At 33.4% G+C, this 22,844-nt stretch overlaps 1 protein-coding gene across 1 annotated transcript in view; it reads left to right on the forward strand.

Annotated features, from left to right (window-relative positions):
* Smp_134360 (hypothetical protein) overlaps window positions 1–18,910 on the forward strand; it is a 31,484-nt gene extending 12,574 nt beyond the window's left edge. Inside the window, exons 4-10 of the mRNA XM_018788460.1 lie at window positions 4,791–4,883; window positions 5,888–6,084; window positions 11,217–11,323; window positions 12,790–12,930; window positions 13,691–13,753; window positions 16,515–16,619; window positions 17,883–18,910. Coding sequence (XP_018654000.1) covers window positions 4,791–4,883; window positions 5,888–6,084; window positions 11,217–11,323; window positions 12,790–12,930; window positions 13,691–13,753; window positions 16,515–16,619; window positions 17,883–18,287 — 1,111 coding nt within the window. The 3' untranslated portion in view covers window positions 18,288–18,910. The remainder of the gene's footprint in view (window positions 1–4,790; window positions 4,884–5,887; window positions 6,085–11,216; window positions 11,324–12,789; window positions 12,931–13,690; window positions 13,754–16,514; window positions 16,620–17,882) is intronic.
* Window positions 18,911–22,844: the final 3,934 nt, after the last annotated feature.

The raw sequence follows: 22,844 nt of genomic DNA on the forward strand, positions 1-22,844 counted from the left end.
TGAAAATCATCCTAAGTTGATAAGAGAATCTCAAGACTGATTTTCTCCCTTATTCGTTGTATTTGAGGATTTGACGTCACCAACACTTCCCCCTCTCTATTTGCATAATGAAGTGTTGATAACAACGTCGATGGGTCTTATAAAATCGTCTGTGACTTTATCACAGATTATTATGGAAGAGAAAGTAGAATAACGCAAATTTCTTTTACAGACCTGCTATACTCACAACGTGTTATGGATTTATATTCATGAACTGCTAACCTACAGCTCAAGTTACATGCGTCTTGTCACATGCAGACAGGTGGTTTCATTAAATTTACTATCACTATTGCTAAGGTTACAAGACTTTAGAATTGTTAAAGACTTTTAGTTTCTCGTAGTTGGTATTCAAGGTTCAATTGGTTAGTCCCGTATGTCCATCCTGAGCGGATTGTCTTGGTATAGCTTTATGCCATAAGTCCTAGCATATTTAATGCTTTGCTAACAGTGATATCTAGATTGAACTACTCACATAGATGTACATCCATAGTATTAGAGTTCACATTGAGACTCAGACCAAATACCTTTCATCTGCAACGCCTGAAGCGTTATACAATGAGCCGCTGAGGCAAACTGCTAAGAATGTACATGTGGCAACAAACACTGATCAACCGCGGTCCTGAATATCAACAACGGGAAGTTAACTCTTAATAACACCTCCATATCTCTTCGAGGTGAACGGTACCGTGTTCGAGTTCTATTATGGGAAGTAATACCGGAATCCGGGTATAGTCAACTGATGGGTCCAGAAAGGACGAAACATACATTATGTATTCCATTGCTAACCACATACCAAGTATACTAAAACTCTAGGATGTTTTATTATTTTGACTTAGTTTATATCATTTTTCACATTTATCATGTTTTCCAATCTCAGTTATGATTATTTACGGGCTAAAAACAATGTTGATCGAATGAAAAAACTAAAGGGCGACAAAAATGGTTTGTTTGCTATCAATCAAATGTATATATCATGTGACTGTTGTGTACAGACATTTTTTTTCAATTACATTTTTTGTACTTATTGTTATATGTAACGAAAGCAGGTCATATGTTAACTAATTTAGATGATTTTTTGAGAATTCTATACATGTAACATTTGAGTTGTTTTTGAAATATTTGGTACTTGATTGTTTGACGCTGACTTTCTAGCTACTTCACAGTCCTCCGTAGGTTTTCATTTAAACCCCTAGCCACTGATCCATCAGTGGTGTGAAAAAAGCTTTACTTATATATATTAATGCAAATTGTCACAGTATGCACATATGCCCATTAAGTGCAAAGGTCAAGTTTTTGAAGTTGAGCTTAATGGCTTCTGCTTCATAGAGGGGACATAAACCTGGGTTACTTGGCAAACTATTAGGGGCCTGTTATAAAACCGACAATCCCTCCACTAGTCTGATGTGATGTTTACTATCTGTCAAGTAGAAAAGGGACTTAGTTTTTAATCTTATAATCCGGTATCCTAAATTTCAAGTACTTGGGTCACTAAACCATAGCTCCATGCAACCTCTTTGTTCAGGGTGTGTGAATTCTATTATTCATATTTATTAAATTCTGGCTACATCTAAGTTGGTGAATAACTTCTACCTAAAGTAAACAGAGGTATCTTTTACAACATCAAGGTAGTTCTTTATATGTAATGTGTCTAGATGTGAATATCTTCACTCGCTGATCAATCCTAGCTTACAATTTAAACTAAATTGAAAATTTTGACTCAGTCACCGCAAGATGTGAATGTTTTGGGTTCGGTGACGTGTAGATTTATGGCTAAGCACTTCTGAAAAAGCGTAAATTTAGAAGAACTTAAAGTTCAGAGGTCCCCATCTTTATCTTATGTTAGTTAGTAGTGGTAAAAAGTTTGAAAAAAAAGAAAAACGTGATCTACATCTTGATAGGCACAAAAACAATGATTTGAACAGAATGACGTAGACAGGTTTCGTCTCTCAAGGTCCTCATTTTTAAGGTTACATGCATCTCCAAAAAAGAAGGACTTGGGTTCATTTCTATGGGCATTTTTTGGGACGGAATGAAGCCTACACAGTGCTGTATCAAGGCATCTCTTCGGAGGAGGGCAACAGGTTGATACTTTTAAATCTTTCAGAATAATAAGTGAACTCCAGTCTTCTAGAATTTGCGGAAACCATAGTTATCAACCATCCGAAACCGGATTTTCGTTTTGAAAAAGAAACTGGTGAATCGAACATAGCCTTGGTAATATCAGCCTTATTTCACTACGTCTCTTTTTTAATCCTTTTTCTTATTCTAGTTGCATATATTTTAATTATTTTTAATTTATAGTTCTACTTTTATCTAAGTAACCTCAACTCGTTGTTTTGAATCACCATTAATCTGTATTCAGCTATTTCATTTACCTAAGTAGTTTGTTCGTCCGCTGTATGATATTTTGTTAATATTTTCGGATTCATTCATGAATCCCCTCGTGCATATGGTATTCCTTTGCAACATTTTTTATTTCTGTTTCTACGATTCTCCTGATTACATTTAATCTCAATTTCAACATTTTATCTTATCATGCTGAGCCATCCTTTCCCAATGATAATTTCCCTATTAATTGATGAATATTTGAGCCATTAACATTCAAACGATTAATAGTTTCCCCATTGAAAATTTCTAGATACCTTTGCTTATTCTACCTCACTGTTACCATGTCTAACAGAAGTTTATTATCAGTATTATTGTAATTATTATCATCCTGAAAAATAAGTATATATACTTGCGATTGTACAGCTTTGAAAATAAATTCGCCGAAAAGAGAACTCTTTGCTGAATCAATCTTTCTTACTTAATGTTTTAATGGGTGTATTTCGTTAACGTTTTTTTTCAATCTTATAAATTTCATTTAAATCTATGCCGCACCACTTCGAACCAACTTGAGCGATTTTTTTAATTTTTATGCATAATTGTGATCTTAAAATACTAGAGTTTGTAAGAAACCGATAAAGACGTAGTGAAATCAAATAGATTCATGTTATTTTATTATAGTTGAAAGCGTGAGTTATTTTGTCGAAATCTTTTTTCATACTGTATATGATAGAAATTAATGTTTGTTCATAACTAACATGACTAAATAAACTAGTCTCTCTTTCATAGATCTAACGTTTCTTACTTTTTTCACTAATGGATGTTATTCCTTTCATTTAGTTACTTCTCATTCCATTCATATTTTTAATACATTTGTACTTTTTTTAAACTCCCGTAGTTCGGTAGTTCGCGTTTTAAATGTTCACAATTAATAACACTTTTATTCATCCTTACTTAAGTAAAATAATTTCCTTTTTTCCTGACATTTTTGCGTGAGTTCACACGTGAATCAATCTGAAAAATTAATGTCATGCATGCTTATTTCATGTGACTGATCAGTATTTTAAGCTGCGTGAATAGGGGTTCAATAAATTTATTTTAAAAATACCACTGGTCTAATTCATTTTTACATGTTAGTGTTTTGTGAACGATAACTCAAGTGGGGATAAGCAATTTATTGTTCAATACAAAACTATAGAACATCTTGCTAAAATATGAGAACCCTACACGGAATACTTCATTTGCGAATTCCCATAATTTGTCTCTTACATTCTGTTTGATTCTTCCAATTCACACTTCCCTTTTATCTCTCTTTCTTCTTCCTTCAATTCGGTCTTCTTAGCCTTCTTTTGTCAACCACTCAACTTTTGGTCGGTGTTACATACTACTTATGTCTGTCGACATCAGTAGCATGCAGCACTAGTGGACTGCTGGTTTTGTGCCTAAGCATTGTTTGGTCATAAAATTTATTTTGTCCTTTCTTGTTAAATAGAATATTGTTTTCTTACTGCAAAATAATTTTAACAATTTAATGAGAAAACAGGCTCATTTATTTAATACTATTGCACTATTGCATATTAGTTAAGGTTTTATACTGAAAGAGTGACCATTGTCTATGTAATTGTGCTAATTTTTTCACATGTAACTTATGCAACAATCTATATCTATATACATAGTGGTTTTTTGTCTTCTCTTTTTAGCGTATTTATACATATAAATTGGAATCGTTCAAATCAAAATATATTTTTATCTTTTGATGTTTGACTTGGTAACTAGATACTCAGATTTTTGTCATTTTAATATCTTGTAATACTATTGTATCAATTCATTTTGACTATTATCATTCTCTTTAAGTATAATTATATCTGTATGCAATCATAGTAGTTGTGTCACGAATATCTTCTTTGTTTAATTTCTATTCATCAATAAATGTATCATCATATCTGTAATGTAATCATGAGTAGTTTAGTGTACGAAGGACATATAATAAGTTGAATTATTTACGAGCAATAAGTGAACTTGGTATCCTATCCTATCGATTGGTGGTCATTTTCCAGAATTCTATACTATTTAGGACTGGTAAGAAAAAAATATTTGAAAGTTTAAAGAAACTTGTACTACACTAAAGCAATATTTGAACTTTTATTGTTTAGCAGTCTCAACTTATTTTGTCATTGTTTGACTTGTTTTAAAAGTGAAGACGTATGTATGCATACTAATATGATGAAAAAGACTTGCTTCATACGTACATATTGACTATTTCGGTCTCTTTTTAGTTATATTATTTATTTATCGACGATACCATAAAATTTTATTCACGACATTATTTATTGCTATTTTAAGTAACTCTCTTATTTGTTTTCTATAGATAATTAAGGGAGACAGTGTTATCCAAATTTGTTTATTTGTTTTTAATTTTATTTTAGAATGGCATTAAGTCCGCTAGGTGCTAGTGGGAAACCAGTTACTTTGTTTTCAGTCTTACCATATCATCGTAAAACAACAGGATCTCACTTCAGGTAACATTTCTTAAATTCAGTTGATTAACTTTAGTTATTCTTTATAAAGTTTTACAAACGTTTTACTATTAATCAACCAGTTTGTTGATACATGAGAGGATTCGTAGCTTAGCAGATCGATATTAAAGGTATTGTGCTCTCTGAGCTTTGAGTTTTGGTATCGTGAACCTTACATCGTCTTTCTAAACTATATTATCAATGCATACTTCTTAAAGAGCTTTAAAAAATATATGTTGATGTTATCTAGAAAGGTGGTGAAAACCTCAAGGTTACAGGTACCTGCTTTTATGTTCTTCAATCCTATAATACTGACCAAATTTGATTGATCAAGCTCTTTGTGTGGCCACTAAACCAAGCACTTTGGGATATCAGTGTAACATGTCTGATACTAAATGTCTCGTCGAAACTCAACAGGTAGCGTCTAATTTATCTCCTGCGCTTCTAGGCCTACCTGTAACTCTTAGGATGCGTAATTTCACACAAATCTGAACCTACATCAGTATTTAAGTCTGAAACTTTATCACTTAGTTGTTCCTAAGATGCAGTGAACTTTTATGGTTCTTGACGATGCTATACGTTTTTTAACAGATTATCTTATTTAGTAGACGGTTCAGTCAAGTAGTGTTAAATAAAGTTCATTCAGACAACTGTTTATATTGATAGTTAGATTAGAGAATAGGTTTCCTATGTAATAATCTCAAATTATTTTGTTTACTTTACTTTGATGAAGAAGCAGCTGTTGGTGTCGTTATGACGCAGTGAGTTGGGATCATGATAAACACGTCTTTTCTTGGGGAATTCGGAAAAGAATTTGCATCATTATTAATTGTCTCATCTATCCATGAACAGTGACAGCGAAGCTTAAAGAATAATTATTACAGCGCGGTTAGATCTTGGAAATATTTGTTCTCGCTTTTATGTTATTTTGTCCTATCAGTAGCATTTGATAACATTTTTATACTTAATCATTTGATAAACACTTTATGTATGATTCTTTTATTTAGAGTTGGACGTCGTCATATTCTTCCTCCCAGTTCCCACAAACTTTCTTCAGGTGTGCAACAGTTTCAGTCTCCCGCAAGTTCAGTCCGTCTACCACAGACTTCTATATCCACCGGTGTTACACATGTTAAAGATCCTAACCCTCAATCCAATTTTGTTCATAATGTGTTAAGTCTTAGCTCGTTTCGACCTGTTAATGGTGAGGTAAAGAAATTAACTTATAAACGTTTTATATGATTCTATTCAATCTAGATCGAAAATATACCAGATTATATTATCGTTATTAATTAACTGAGAAACTGTACAGATATGGTTATCTATCTTTATAGGCTTCATTCTGGTGTCTATGAGTTGCATTAACTATTCTGGTATGACCTACAAACTCTAAGAGTGTATAGTAGGAGTTTGATTGGTACTTATTAGCTCATGGTACCAGTGAGATTGACAAAATTTTCGGTTGTTAATTTAAGAGCTCAATAGTGTGTTTTACTTGACTGACTTTACAGCTGTTAGACTTAATCTCTGAAAGTAAACAAATCAAAAGGTGTTTGGTGTTTAATCGTAACTATCTATTAAGCAGGAAACTCTTGTGGTGAAACTACTAAGTGAATAAAATCCAGGTCAATTGTAAAGTATATCATCTATATAGATAGTTTTTTGAAACACAAATCCCTCAATTGTAACGTTTTATATTCGGATGGACATTGACCTTGCCTATATTTCCATGGGGATATAAATTATCCTTGAGTTAGGGTTTTATATTGTTATTGATTGTAAAAAAGCAAGCGTAGCTTACGTGTTATCCTCCTAGTATAAAGACTAGAGATTCCTAAGTAGATTTGATGAACAATCATGTGCACCTGTCAGTTAAGTGTGAAATATCATTTTGAGTCATTACATTTGATGTTATTTCATGACCATTACATGTACATAGATATATAAGAAAAAATGTACATTAATCTTATATAATAAAATTTTTTGATTATATTTGGAACGAAATGACGACCTATCTCATACACGTATATACAGTTTTTTATAATCTGGTTTAATGGATGTGGAATCTGAATTGTGATCTTCATTGGGGATTGACATCAGTTAAAAAATCATCAAAAACTTGCAAACACTAGATAGTTACTGTTTTGTTACTAGTTTGGGATTTCTCACCATTACACAGACAAATATATGGAGTGTTATATGGTTCTAGGTAGTCGCTAAGATACTTTGCACCTAAGTTTCCTGCTACTTATCACTCGTCAAAAAGGAGTATCTGCGGTCTTAAAGTAAGTAATGCTCCCTGGTAGGTTCGAACCTTGGTCATCCAGGTTCACAATGTGAGAGGTTACGACGGAGCTATTTATGGAGCGATCGACTTCCTGTAGGAGTCAGATATTTACACTGACTGGTCAGTGTCAATATACTCAGACTGGTAGCTACGTTGCAACTTGGTCGGTCTAATTCGACCAGCACTGAGATCTGGACAAACACGATTTTAGTCACTTCTCAGCGATCACTCATTGCATACACATCAGATCCGAATCGGTTTGGCACCGCCTGCTGATTTCATTAGTTTCTGAGATATCATGAGCCTCCATTATATTACTTATTATTAGTGATTATTCAGATTTTATTTGACAATTCATTTCAGGTAAATGTCATGAAATTTGTACTTGTATCTCCACGAACTATGTGTAGTCGGATAACATAGTCACTATATATATGCTGTACTATTGAGATAGTTCACAAGATATTCTCATAGTTCTTAATCTACTAATCAAAGCACAAAAAAGACCACTATAGTTTCTTGCATTATTCTGTCTTGTCCAGACTTGAAAAGCTGTCATAGTTATGTATATAAAATATAAGATTACAACACACTGTACTTAGTAAATGTCAGTACGTACATAATCAGGACATTCATGATAAAAAACCAAGTAGTAGGTTTGTGTATTTTTTTGGGTTGTCAAAAACACATCAGCAGTTGATGTGTTGAAAGAAAGCCCACAGTTAGAATATTATAAATTACCATAAACCGGTTTTTAAAAAAATGGAAGAAAAACATTTATGCTTGATACTTATTACGCTTCGATACTTAGACACTGACTTCCTAACCACTTTCTAGTCCCCAGAAATCTACTCATGATTATCGACCAGTAAAATGTGGGGAAATGTAAAAAGGGCTTTACTTCGACGATCCGTTCATTTACAGAAAACAACTGTATTCATAGAGTTATGCGTTATTTTAAGGTTCTCGAAACCTTTAGAAAACATGTCAAAATTAATAATAATTTGGGTAATTATCCAGCCAGGATAATGAAGACACCCTTTAGAATTTTTAAAAAGCACTTTGGTTGAAGTATTTTCAACATTTCCAGGTCTTGTGAAGACAATTTTAAATGATTTATTAAATGCTTCTAACAATACTGAATCTTCAAAGAAAAGATTTGAAAGTTTGACATTCGCAGTTATTCACTCTATATGAATCATTTTAAATTGTTGGGCTTAAGTTATCCTTTTCATCAATCAGTGATCTAATAATATTGGCTTATATTCACTAGTACTCTTACTAAAATTCTTAGTTAAATATCTTATTCTTTATAAGCATAGATAGATGGTGATTAGCAGTGGAAACCAGAACGCGCGTTTCGTCAACTGGATGCGCTTGCATCCCGGAGTTGATGTTCAATCTAGGACTCGAACCCAGTACCATTCGCTTCAAATAGCATCACATTATCCACATAGCTACTGAATCCTGATAGCCACTTGCTTGTGCAATGGGGTGAAGTTTAAATTCATTTTTGCTTATAATGCTTGTAACGTAAGGCAATATTGACGCAATCCACACAGAATGTACATATGCCAAAAGAGACTGATCAATTGCAGTCATAGACATCAATGGGAAGATTCAAACAAACATTACAAGATGAATTTGTCACATCCTTTTTTTCTCTCTAAAAAACCACCTTATTCACCTTATCCTTTAGCACACATGTAGTTTGGTCAGTGTTCTGTGCATTTTGATAATTTAACACATTATCGTTGCTAATTTTGTTAGTCGTTATTTTAATGCGAAACTGCAGAATCTGTATTGTCATAGTATTTTTTGTTTTCTGTATTTACAGACTATTTCATATGCTCATTTCATTCAACCAAATTGTCAATTACCAAAGAACACTGTAAAGGTTGGGCATACAATGGATACCGAATTGCTGTCACATATTCTACTAAATCCAGGTTTCAGATCAAATTGCGACCCGTTTACTCATTTTCACGAAGGTGAGAATAGGCCATTTAATAATCAGTGCATAATAATAGTAATAATAATAATAGTAATAATAATAATAAATGTTTATAGCAGCTCACGTACATTTGAGTTTGTTCACATTTAATTTGGTTAAGCCCTTTTGTTAATTTATCTATGTGTAATGGTTAAAAAGTACATTTTCAACTTTTTGGAAGCTCAAAATTTTGATGTGGTTCTTACATTTTCATTAGACTATAATTCAGCAAATTGTTTTTACAGTTATTAACAGCTACCATATTACTGGTTACCAAGCTGGACTCGGATAATTTGTATCGGTGAAGCAGTGGTTTAGCCGTTAAGACGAGCACCCTTCAACCACCAGGTCACAGATTAGAGATTCACTCCACCTATTTTAGTTTGGGTAGTCAGATAATATCACCAGGCGTCAAAGCTGAGTACACGAATCCGTACTTGGTGGGTTACTTCATCATCCTAAAAGCAACGTGTTAGATGACTAAACATTAGTTAATCATAAGCAAAGATGGATAGTGGCTGGCAGTGGGATCCAGGAAGCGCGTTTCGTCCTATTTGGGACTCGTCAACTGGATGTACCTGCATCTCAGAGTTGATGTTCACTCTGGGACGGTACTGGGTTCAAGTCCAACTTTTAGTGAATATAACTTCACCCCATTACACAAGCAGGTGGTTATCGGGACTCAGTAGCTAAGTATTAACTCCATGGCTTTTGAAGCGAACGGTACTACGTTCGAGTCCCAGATTGAACATCAACTATGAGATTCAGGTACATCCAGTTGACGAGTCCCAAATAGGACGAAACGCGCGTCCTGGTTTCCACTGCTAACCACCATCCATCTTTGCTTATAAAGCTCGTGACTTCAGGCAATATCAAGGCAGTCCGCATAGAATGCACATATGCCAACAAGAGACTGATCAATTGCAGCTCAAAATAACAATGGGAAGATACAAGTAAACAACAACAAGTAAAACTGGTTAATAATGTTTGAGATATTGTCTATTCAAGTGGAAAATCTCTTAAAAAATTTCAATGTAGTAATTATTTCATGAGACATAATCTTGTAGGTAACATATTTAGGAAGTGATTAACCACTACCTAGCAACTAACAGCATTTTGTCTACCTCTGAATTTTAATCCAATTTTATTGATCAAGTTTTCAGTGTGTGGTGTATTTTAATATTATGCGAATATTCTTTTAGTGTTTAGTAAAATATTATAGAGGACTCTATGGATCTCTGTTTCATACTTCATCATGAAGTCTTCATCCTTTAAGAAATACGTGCTTATTCGGGAACTCTGACTCATCTCACTTAGTGTCTTAGAGAAATTTTCACCGATCAATAGTATGCTCAACATCGGAAATACGTCTTGACTAGTGATTGTCTAGATTCAAGCTTTCTGAAGCAGTTAAATAATAATATTATTTATTCAGATGTTTTTTGTCACGGACCGACATCGTTTGAGGAACCAATGGAAACCTAAGCGTACTGGGTGACATGTCCCGAAAGTACGCATTTACTATTCAATCATAAATCCAATGAGTGGCTTTCAGATCTTGTAGCGAGTGGGTTATCAAAGACCACTGAGATGGAATCCAGTAGTTGTCTACCTTTCCTTTTAATCGGACTTTTATCTCTTCCTTTAAAGTGTTTCATATTAAATTACATTGTTATTCATGTTCATTAATCTTGTGCGTATGTATTTGTCAATTATGTTTTCATTAAGCGCGGAAGTACTACTTTTGTTAATTATCAGCGTAGATTATAAGCTAAATGAAGTGAAGATTGATCTATTTCAGTTTTTCATAGAAATAATTGGCTGTAAGTGCTTATTTTGACTAAACAAATTTGGATTTTCTCCTTTTTCATAGCTTCCGTTATACCTAACTCGAATTTTTCTCGACGTAGCTTCTTGAATAATTCTACAGTAATCCCTTCGACCAATACACATTGGCATCATTCTACGACGTCATTTAATAGACAACGCAATCCTAGTTCAAGCAGTACAAATTGTAACGTATTTGGTAATAATTTGTTTTTATTGTCATTTATAGCTTTAGGTTATCCAGATCCATTGTTGAGTTATAACCCATTTCTTTTGGATGATCCGGAATTATTAGTTTCAACAGGAAAACGTGTATTAAAACTTCCGAACTATTTAGTGAGTTATTTAAATTATTCGTATAATCTGTCAAGTATATCACTTCTATTTCGCTATTTCGTTACTGATGCTTACATGACCGATTGGATTGATGCAATTTAATAGTACTAAACAGTAAATTAAATTAGAAAAAATAAACCAACTCAAACTACAATTGATCCTACCCAATACTTAATGTCTGATTGAGCCTCACGAATTTTATGTGATGATAACTTCCTGTCTGGGACTGTGGCGGTATCGGTATCGATGTTTTTCAACTCTCTTAAGTTGACTCTATACACTGACCAATCTGGTTTAAATATCTGTTTACCTCTCACATTTATGGGAACAACTTTGTTAAGTGTAAGGAGAAAATAAAGCCTTTGGGAAATGTAATAATTAATTACACATTTTTTTACTCCGTGCTTGACCTAACGTTTTTTTTATTTTATTGAATGAAACTATACTTTCTTATACAAAAATTTTGACTGGATTGCGAATTGTGGAAAGTATTCTAACTAGTACAGACTAGTTGAGATCACTACCAAATGTTCTTCATAATCTTGCTGGTTAGATCTGGTTGACAGAAAACTCTGTATCTATGTTTCCAGCAGAACGAAGTAGCTGTTTTCGCATTTCCGAAGATTGAACAGTTATACTTTTGTAAGATATTCACTGTTTGTCAATGGTTATGTTTGTGGACGATGCTCTCCATTTGGATTAAGCCAGTTGCAAGCAACGTAGGAACCCTGGTAAATTTATGCATCGGTTCAAGTTCCCACACCATATGAAGCAAAGCAGTGAGATGAAATTATCATGATAAATGCCAAAATAGTAAAAGTGGTAACCATATCAGTGGTACTGAAAAACACTAAGCATAGGCTTTGTGATGCAAGAAAAAAAGATTTGTAAAACAGAAATATGATTTTAAAACTCTAAAAGTGAGAGAAGACCGATTCTGAGCCATTTCACCCAATGTCTACAATTATCGTTCATAGTTATCGCGTGGACTCCAAACACTTCGTCTGCACTTACCAACATTATTCAATCTATCAGTCAGCGACTTCACGAACTGATGTCACGTCTTCGTTTGGCCGCCCCTAGCTTTCTTACAGTCTGATTCTATACCAGCAAGCATCGCATGTCTAAGTAAACAGTGGCTGGTCATACGTAATACATATCCCAACCACCTCAATTGATGATTTGTAGGTTTGTTCTTTGTTTGATCTCATTTTAACAGTGATTCACTTCACACTGACTGATTCATTGATTGAATTAACATCATACTAACCTTTCATAACAAGTGTATGCAATCACTCCTGGTCAATTTCACCAATGTAAAGAATTAGTCATCTTTTCATACAGAAAACATTGTCTCTGGTGGCTTATGATTCTTCTTGATTTATAAGACTCAATATGTTTCACCAAATTATACTGCTATCATTATGATTTATTTACTGTTTTCCAATCTAATTATACCATTGCAGACTAGTGTTTTGGGATATATTCGACCGAATGAGCGTAAGCGTGAAGTCAATCGACAATTCCATGAAAGATTCCCGTCAATACAAATAACGTTAACGAAATTGCGTAGCATAAAATTAGTATTAGTACAAATTGCTCAACGCGTTAGTTGTTCTTTTTTTTAATTTCCAATTTAGTGGTGTAATTTGAATTTACTTTTTGTGGCTTATTTTTTTACCGAGGTACTGATATTCATTCAAATGAAATCAGGATATTTAAAAAAAATTCACACCTAACTGTTGTCTTAAATATCACTTCAGTTCACGGCAGATATTCCTTAAAAATTTGTCTATATCTTCTTCTCAAGAACCATCTGTGTCATTAGAATCCTTTAAAAAGTAGACTCTTTGTTCATTTGAGACATATTTTGTATATGCCTTATAATTCTAAATAAACACAATTCAGTGGAATTTAAGCTCAGTTCTTTTTGTGTATGTTGGATTCATTACAGTCTCGTAATTTTGTCATTATCACTTTCAATCACTTCCCATTCTCATCTACAATGATCGTCACCTAACAAGTTGACAATTTAAACCATAAAGCGTCTACTATAAAGTTATATTTTTGACTTTCTGTCTCTGTGTGCTTGTTTTTTCATCAGTCTAATGATTGATTTAGCCAGATTTTGTTTTCCTACTAATAGTAAATGAAACATACAAGTCTCACGCATAAAAAATAGATTTGTCACCTCAATAAATATTTTATGTGAATTCGTTCAACTGGTTTTTAAAAATGACATCGTTAATCCAATCCACAACTTTTAAGACTGAATTTATATACGTTATCATTTTATACTTTAAAAGTTGAGCTACTTATATTTTATTTAGTAGTAATATATATGTCATATGAAATTCTAATTTTCAGTTGTCTATGGACCTATGGATTGTTGCACATGCTCATGTGCTTTTCGAAAAATTAGTACTAAAGGTAATATTTTGTTCATTTTTGTATTGATTGTTTGAATCTTCTCATTGATATTCGAATGTCACTGATTGTTTTTCATTCAACATGAAAATATGTAAAGGGAACTAAAGGATTTATGCCAAGTTAACGGAAAACTATATTGCCTAATAGAAATTGACAAGTAAATATTAAGAGCAAGTAGTTATAGCATTTACTAGTTTCTTTGCATTAACGGCGAATAATGTTAATTGGACTTCATACTTATAACAAAAGGGAATAATTTCACGACAAGAATCACTATTTTTGGTTGGCAATATGAGGAAAAGAAAGTATGGGATGAAAGTAATATATAAATCCTACTTTTATTGAATATTTTAGTGATGCAGTCCTTTTGAAATTTTCAATGGAGGTTATGTTGTCGTTTGCTTTCCACTTGGTATTTAAACTTGGAGGTTTCTAAATAACTCATTCAGATTTTAGATAAAATTCTATTGTTTTGTTCGTTCATTATTGCTTGGCGATCCTGCTTAGTCTACGCAATGTTAATCGATTCTCATGCTTTGATTTTCGGTTTTAGTATCTTCGGAATTTCAATAGAAGTATTCCTCTCACACCCTTGTATGTTATACCTATCAAGTGTAAAATGATTCTATGTTGCTTATTTTAGAATCACATGAAAATCCCAGCTTATTTTCGGTTGTGTTATTAAATTATATTTGTTCTTCAAATTTTCGGTGATCAATTTTATTGGGAGTGTGTTGTATGGCAATAATTTTACATATTTTCTTCTGACAACTAATTCAAACTCAATATTCGCTGGCACATCCCCTATCATACGTCATGTTGTACCAACTTACTTATTATTCCTATTTTTACCTACTATTAAAATTAAGTAGAGGTTGTAATGTAGATCGTTCGCTTAGCTGCTGTATTGGTTTCTAATACCCACCAATTCTTTACATCGAACGTTCCCATCTTTAAAAATCACCTGTTTAGAGTATTGGATTTTGTAGAATGTCTACTTTCATAAATCTTCAGTATGCATACATCATCACGGATATATTTGTCCGGAAAAATTACATAGTTTACACCATAATATTCATTATGACGAAGATGTACAGAAATGTATTAGTATTTCAAATACTTTTAATGTCAGGTTTTTATATCAGAACTATTTAGCTTTTTACACCTTATTTAGATTTTCTTAAATAAATTTATGTATACAATTCATGTTTATCAATCTATTTAGACCGGAATAATTTTTGAAATGCTCTCTCCTGTCAGCCATTTACATTTTTCTATTTAGCAAATTGTGTAGAAATTTCGTTTCTCTCCCAGAAAATCCGTTTATTGCCTACTGTTTTCTAACATGTTTCTGATTGAACCTCCGCAATTCTTGATAATATTCTCAGAAGTACCATTTGTATATAAAGTAGACTTTGTTGTAATATGTGAATCTTAATATTCAAGTTGCGTATGAAGTTCTTCGTCAAATAAACTACATAATCAAACGGTTAAATTTAAAGATTTAGATTAAGTGCGTTCATTAAAGTGAAAAATCCAATAGTAGAAATCCACTGTAGAAATGTGTTATAACTTGTGACCGAGTGGATGCCTTGTTAACGAATGACGTGATAAGACCGCCAATGAGAGAGCAGCGAATTATCGATTGGAACAGTGACACACGAAAACCGTACGAGCAGTCTAGAGTACGTATCGGTCCTGCTTCTGCTTAGCCCAGCCAGTTAAGTTCATAATAGCTTCTGCGGCGTGAATCATTGTATTTCAAACATGTTGAGTTTATATACCACTCAGACTGACCACATCGTACCATAAAATAAAAAATAACATGTACAAGATTTGGCCAAATGTGACTGTAAATAAGGGGAACAGTAATTAGTAGACTGGGTGTAATTTCAGAATGGTAAATCATATAATAACAGTCTATGGGTCAAAATAAAGCTTATAATAAGGGGGACACGAATATGAATAGTTTAGTTATTTAGTAATTATACAATAAAAAATATATGCATAATATTGGTTCATAAATAGATCTCAAAGTTACCATTCATTATGCTTATTGGGGCATAACAAAATGCAGCTAAAGTTGTTATCTTTGTTGGAAACATTCAAAGGTAAAAAATCATTAATTGATTAATAATTGCTTATCTTAAGTGGAATAATCAGATTTATAGACTTCATTCGTGATGTGAGATTTTCAAATAAGGTTGGAGTTAATCCTAAAAATTCATAGGAATAGTTCAATGTTAAAATAATTTTAGGGACAAAATATTAATTGGTTGGTGTGCTTAGTGATCTATTTTCTGGGTGCTTGTTGAATACATTCTCTACCCCTCATCAATACTTCTTGATCCTAGTTAGCGGGGCCGGGGTCAACGGATTAGAATAGCCTATCGTGTCACTATGTCTTTGACCTTCGTTTCGTTTACCAAGTAAGGTGAGCTCGTAATAGCATCAAGCATATCATTTGTAAATTAACTCACAAGTTTATGTTTCTTCATGACCGTTAGTGATGGAATATAAATTCTTCAGTGTTAATGAGACTTCAATTATTGGGGATGAGGAGGGAGAAATCCTAGTCCTGTAGTATGGAATTTAATCATTGATGGTTGTGTAAATGAGTTCTTCAGTTGTAACAATATCTATTTCAAGAACCAAATTATCCTGTCTGTTAATTTTATGGTTCTTTGTTGTGTCCTTTGCTTCAAGAAGTAGAGAAAATTTTCATTGTTTACTGTTTTATCTCTTCCATTTCGGTTTATAGTTGTTTTTAACAAAATTGAATAGAAGATTATGTGCTTCAGCTTCACTCTTGATCAGTGCAAAGCTGAATGATGTAAAAGGTTCACAATTATATGGTTTACTCCAAGTAAGTTCTTGTATCTATACGTGGTTGATGTTCAAGGAATTCTTTAGATGTTCTTGTTTGACTGTGGTTTTAAATTTCTAGCACGAAAAATAACAGCAGATATCTCTATCGTTCTGTATTCTGACTGAAAAATATTTTTGAACACGATGAAAGTGAATAAGATCTTATCTGTACCCAATATTATTGGTGATAATCATTTCTGCATTAATTAGTAATTTAATAGTTGAATTCATTAGTCGATTTAAGCTAGACCACCATGGAAAACCTGGAAGCACCGGACTAAACCAAAAGTACTTGCCCGTACGACTGTTTTGAATAATGATAAGTTTTGCTTATAATGTGCTTAAACTGTCCTCTTACCTAGGTCCGATAATTCCAAATACTTCTACACGTTTACTTGAACACTAGAGAAAAGGCGCAACTAGCGAGTAAAAGTTTTACTCGAAGGTCATTTTATGTGCAGAAAGACGAGGGTATTTATAGAGTTACACACGACTGTGGGCCTCAGGAAACGTCTGGAACTATACTAAACATAGCAGTAGTAGTGTGGTGTGTTCCACTCTTGTCGACATATAAGTAGTATGTATCATCAATCGAACAATAGGTTGTTCATTTGCTCATATATAATATGTGTTTGTTGTTGTTGCAAGTGAAATCGTTCTTTTATATAGTTAAGATCATGAGTCAATTGAAGCTAGACCACTGCGGAAAACCTGGATGCACTGGACGGCCGTTTCGTCCTATTGTGTGACTCCTCAGCAGTGCGCATCCACGACCCCGCCTCGCGGGATTCGAACCCAGAACCTACCAGTCTCGCTCCAGAGCACTTAACCGATAGACCACTGAGCCGGTATCCAACGGTGTTAATGTCTCACCTCAACCAACCCACGAAATTGCGCGACCAACTTCCATTGTACTGAGGTAGATACCTGTCTCTACCTGACATGGATTAGCTCCACTGGACTCCACGAGGAGTTCCACAATAGGGCGAAACGGCCGTCCAGTGCTTTCAGGTTTTTCAGGGGTGGTCTAGGTTTGATTTCCTGTCTTTCTTTACCTTTTATTATTATTACTAAAATCTCCACAAAACCCCCTTGTGAAACCGTCCTTTTGTTCTTGTCTGAGTCATTTTGGTATGGAACTTCTTTTTTGTCTCATTCAACTATCATACTTTAATATTCTTCTTTTTGATAAGAGATTTGCTATCGCTTTTGTTGTTTATGGTCTTTTCAGCGTTCCTTTTTCTTCATTTCTTCTTTTTAGGAATTGGAGACAACGTTTCGTATCTCACGTCGTGATTTAATCAACACAGAATTAGATGTTGCATTGGGTTTAGAGTTTTCTCTAATTCCATCTGAATATGAAATTCTACCACATTATCAAAGGTTATATAAAAGTTTGAATTTAACTCTACCATTTCTACCAGCTGTGCTAACCACGAGTAATACCATTGGTGTTAATTGTTATGTTGTTACATCGACTAATATAAATAATAATATTGATGACGATAATAATAATAATGCTAATAATAACAATACTAATTGTACAGTGAATCGTGAAAATCAACCATGTCTTGTATATACTGCTTCATCAAATATTTACAGCCCACAATTGAATCATTCAGTTACAAATTTACCACTTAACCTATGTAATCGTGTTGAAATATGAGTATCTTACTGTCCTCATGGTTGTTGTTATTGAAATAGACTCCGGTTTTGGTAAACCTGTATATTTTGTGGGCTAGATTTATCGATCTCATATCTAGCGCAGGACACTACTAACAGGTTACCACTAACACTCTTCGCTGTCTTTTATTATTTATTCCTTTACCACTATTATGTTACATTTTTTTTTATGTTGTCACTACTTATTTATACAGTCATGGTGATCATCCATTCTAGTCTATCAAGTTTCTCCTTAGTTCCTTACTGATTTTCTTGTTTATCATTGATACTCCTATATCTGACTGAACAAAAATGATTATGGTCGTTCTTGGTTCGACTGTATCGGTGTTTTATTTGTTGCCTTTTATTTCACACTACTCTTGTTATTATTTCTTGTTCCTGTTTTATGGATATTTCAACGTATCCATGAGGATGTGAAAGATTACTACTAACTACATTTGTGTGTTTTTCACAGTGTACATTTCATGTACTTGCATACAATTTGTTTCCTATCGAATATAAATAATGAATTATTAATGTATTTATTTAGTTATGAGTTGTGTACATAATCCATTTTCTGTTATTATATGCTACATAACATATTGGTGAATAAATCTTTTCAATCAGACTGTGTATTGTGATCATGTCATGTATCAACCACCTTATTGATAAAAAGAATTGGTTTAAAGTTTTTTACTTATTAAGGTATACCGTATATTTGTCTCACTGTAAGTGGTTTTTATGATTTTCATTGAATTTGGTCGTCTATAGCTTGAACAAAATTTCCATGATATTTAGATGAGAACTACAACATATTAGAGTTATATGTAGTTTTAAGTCAACCATGAAACTATAAACACTAACCATCAAAGAAATCGAATTCAATGTAGATAAATCGTTTCCCATAGTGTTTAATGAATACAATGTCAATATTAAAGGATTTCTAAGTAACTCTTCAAAATTAGCTTGACCTTTGTGATTTACCTCATTAGTTTGGTAGGACGTGAATGAAGATAAGTGTTTCCCAATATCTTGGCATTTCGATCATTGTTCTATCAGTCCATAGGAGAAGAAGAAATCTACTCTAAGTAACTTTATAAACCTGTTGATATAAGAATCATTAACAATTTACATTGGATTGTGGATTAAAAAGTATATTATGTTATAAACTTGGAGTTCGCAAATATGAACACAGTAGTAACGCAGATGTTAATTAAAGAGCGCACACAATTTCTATTCAACACTATGTCCTTTATACACTTGGCTAAGACCGTGAGTACCAAGAAGACAAGAGGGACACGAAGCAACAACTCAATGTAAACAATGTGTTAATCAGAAAATGAGATTTGATTCACATATTTGCGCATGTGTATCAATAAACCTGCCGTTGATTTTATAGATCAGTCGTCTGATAACTAAATGGGTAATTTCTATCTTTTTGTCTAACCGACTTGTCATCTTCCACAAATTGCAGTGCCCTAGCAAACGTTACACGTCTGAATCAGTTCATCATATACATTATCTAGCCAATGTGGAAGTGCAACTCGCTGGTTGTTTTATACTTTGTACTTCGAGTAACTCTATAGTTTTGATATATTTTTGTCATGAAATAAGTAGGGTTTAACCTTTATATTATAAAGTCGAAGCTCATTTCAATTTGTTTAGAACTCGTGTGCTTTCACTTTCATAATAATTATGAATCGGTCTAATACACGAAGGTTTATTTTGCTGTAGAACCCTATTAATTGACAAAGAGACATTCAAAATGAAATATAGTCATGCTTATCCCAATAATCGATGGAAAATGATTTTTCTCTAATCGGTTATTCATCCATTCTTTCTTGAGTAAGATGAAGAATTGTAACGTATTGACTATCTTTTCGAATAGAAGTAAATAACTAAACCACCGATGTCGGATTACTTTGTTAAGTTAAATAATCTGGTTGACAACGTTTAGACGATCCTATCTTTTTCAAGCTTTATTGGTTTATCCAATAAAAGCACTACCGGCATGGTACGTTAGGAATCGTATTTTAGTTTGCCGCAAAGTATGCTCATTCATGGTGTTCCTGCCTATCATGAACTCCGTAAACTTCTTGGGGTGGAAGAATGGTATTTTCGAATCATTGAAATTTAATCACATTTTGGGCAGTGGACATGTATGTAGACCACGATTCTTTTCAGAATGCCCTGTTCATTAATATTAAGATGAGGTCACTTTCTCCCCGACAAATTGTCCGCTTATGTCCAGTTGTTCTTTATATTCAGTCACTGTTATCTCTGTAGTATCCCTTCCATTCAACAACAGTTTAGGTCACATAACGTTTATCTAGGTAGAGAAAGGCCGCTATTCAATCAGTAATACCATGTTGAAACACTAAACCCTTAGGTGTGAAAATAATTGAAATGCTAAATTGCAGTGGATTCTATTGCTTAGAGTTATTTTCTATCAAAATTGACAACCAAACAAGTTATGTTATGCCACCGTGTAACGAAGACAATCTATGTGACTTTATCATAACTCACTGAAAGCGGTTTTAGAGTTTACTCATCTCATTGGTTATCAAAAGTTATTTCAGTAACAAATCATCAATGAACATGTTACAGTTTATTTTTACAACGAAATGTACTTTGAAATGAATGGAATCTATCTTAACTGTTTATATTTACATTCCATCGTCTAATATTTAATTATGTAGATATTAAAGTTGACTAAATTTTATTCAATTACTATTTAGAGAAATGAAACAAATCTGCTGAATCTATCTTTTTTTAAATAATTTTCAACAGAGTAAACTCTTAAAGCTTAATTTACTTTAGTGACAATAAAAATAATAGTAATGGCTTTATCTATTACTACACACAATAAAATCACTCAGAATAGATTATGAGTCGTCACAACAAATTTCTTCTCTTGTGGAAATTTCTCATCGTGCGTATTTTTGTTTTTAAGCACAAATCGTTTCCCACTTTTTTTCGAAGAATATGTAAAAGTGAGAATATACACAGTAGATTAGTTAAAATGAATCTACATTATAATAAGTGTTTTTGTAATATTTTGCGCTATTAGAAAGTCAATGTGACTTAAGTTTAATTATGCGCATAATCAAAAATTCTATTTATACACAACCAAATCAGGATGAACAATGATATTTGGTGAATTATTGTTTTAGTTATCTGAGTTTAATGATTCCAATAAGAAATACTGCCACCAAATGCCCTGGTACGGCCGAAAATGGGGAGAGTCAGCTCTCCCTCTCGAAATGCTCTTACATGGTCACGTGCATACAACTCCTGCCAGGGGAATCCTACTCACTGCTTTCCCGCGGCAGGGGTGTTGTCTGCGAAATTGGGAGAACGAAAAGTGAATGCCGGGTTGGTGGACACGGAGGATCCACCTAGGGGAGTTGGAAAACCCTGATTCCAAACCAATGGTGCACATGGGCTCCCGGATCCTGAGGGAAAAATGGCGTATGAACCAATCGTTGGTCACCGGTTATCATGGAACTGCATATCCTTACGTTGCTCCACTGCCTTGTGGATTACACCTTCAGGTCAAAGGCTCCGGGCGTGGCCCCCTAAGAAAACCACCTGCTTCGTTTTGAACAACCGGGCAGTATCCTAGCCCTCACACAAATTGAATGATTTATGTGGCACATATCTTTTCGGTGCCTTCTTGTACCAATGTTTATATATTTAAATAAATAAATAAATAAAATAATAAGAAACATTTCATGTTCGAAATGCTTCGTGCGATTATAACAACTTCTTGTACCACTATGATCTACTGTTTATCGTGTACAAATATGCATAAAATGCTCTTTTAAACTATTATTTCTACTTAGTTTATAGTTTTGCCATTGATGTTGTGAGACCCGTGGTTCAGTAAGTGAAATTGTAATATTGCAATAGCTTTAATTGAAGATAATCTTGGCTTTGTTTCTATTAATTGTAATATGAATAAGTTAAATGAGTAAGTCTAAACAAATCACATAGTGAATAAATTATTTTACGTTATTGGTTTATGTGATCATTATCTGAAATTCATTGTGTTTATCGAGTCGAAAAATTCAAAGAAACTTATCAGTTAGTAGTTATCTAATAAAAGTTCCAATGTGACCAGAAAGTTCTAAGCCAAATGATGCATTATAAACGGTAGATTGTATCAAAAATTACTCGATGCTTCACTTGACAAGCTTCTTGCCAAATATCCTGTCAAAGTAATCCTAGTTTTTAGATTCTGAATTTTTCTAGTTAGTGAAGTAGTACTTTGAAGTCAAAACTTGCTTTCCTCAAAGGAATAACACAATAGGCTTCTTGAAGAGGTGGAACCTTTCACTTATCTGGGTATCAGCATCCATGAACAAGGAGGATCTGATGCAGACTTAAAGGCAAGGAAGGATTGGCAAAGCAAGGTCCACATTCCTACAATTGAAGAACATACGGAACTCAAAACGACTGTCAATTAATTTCAAAGTCAGAATCTTCAACATGAACATCAAGACAGTTCTACTGTATGGAGCTGAAACTTGGTGAACTACTACAACTATCATCAAAAACG

Source organism: Schistosoma mansoni, chromosome W, assembly GCF_000237925.1.
Source record: "Schistosoma mansoni strain Puerto Rico chromosome W, complete genome".
NCBI lineage: Eukaryota > Metazoa > Platyhelminthes > Trematoda > Strigeidida > Schistosomatidae > Schistosoma > Schistosoma mansoni.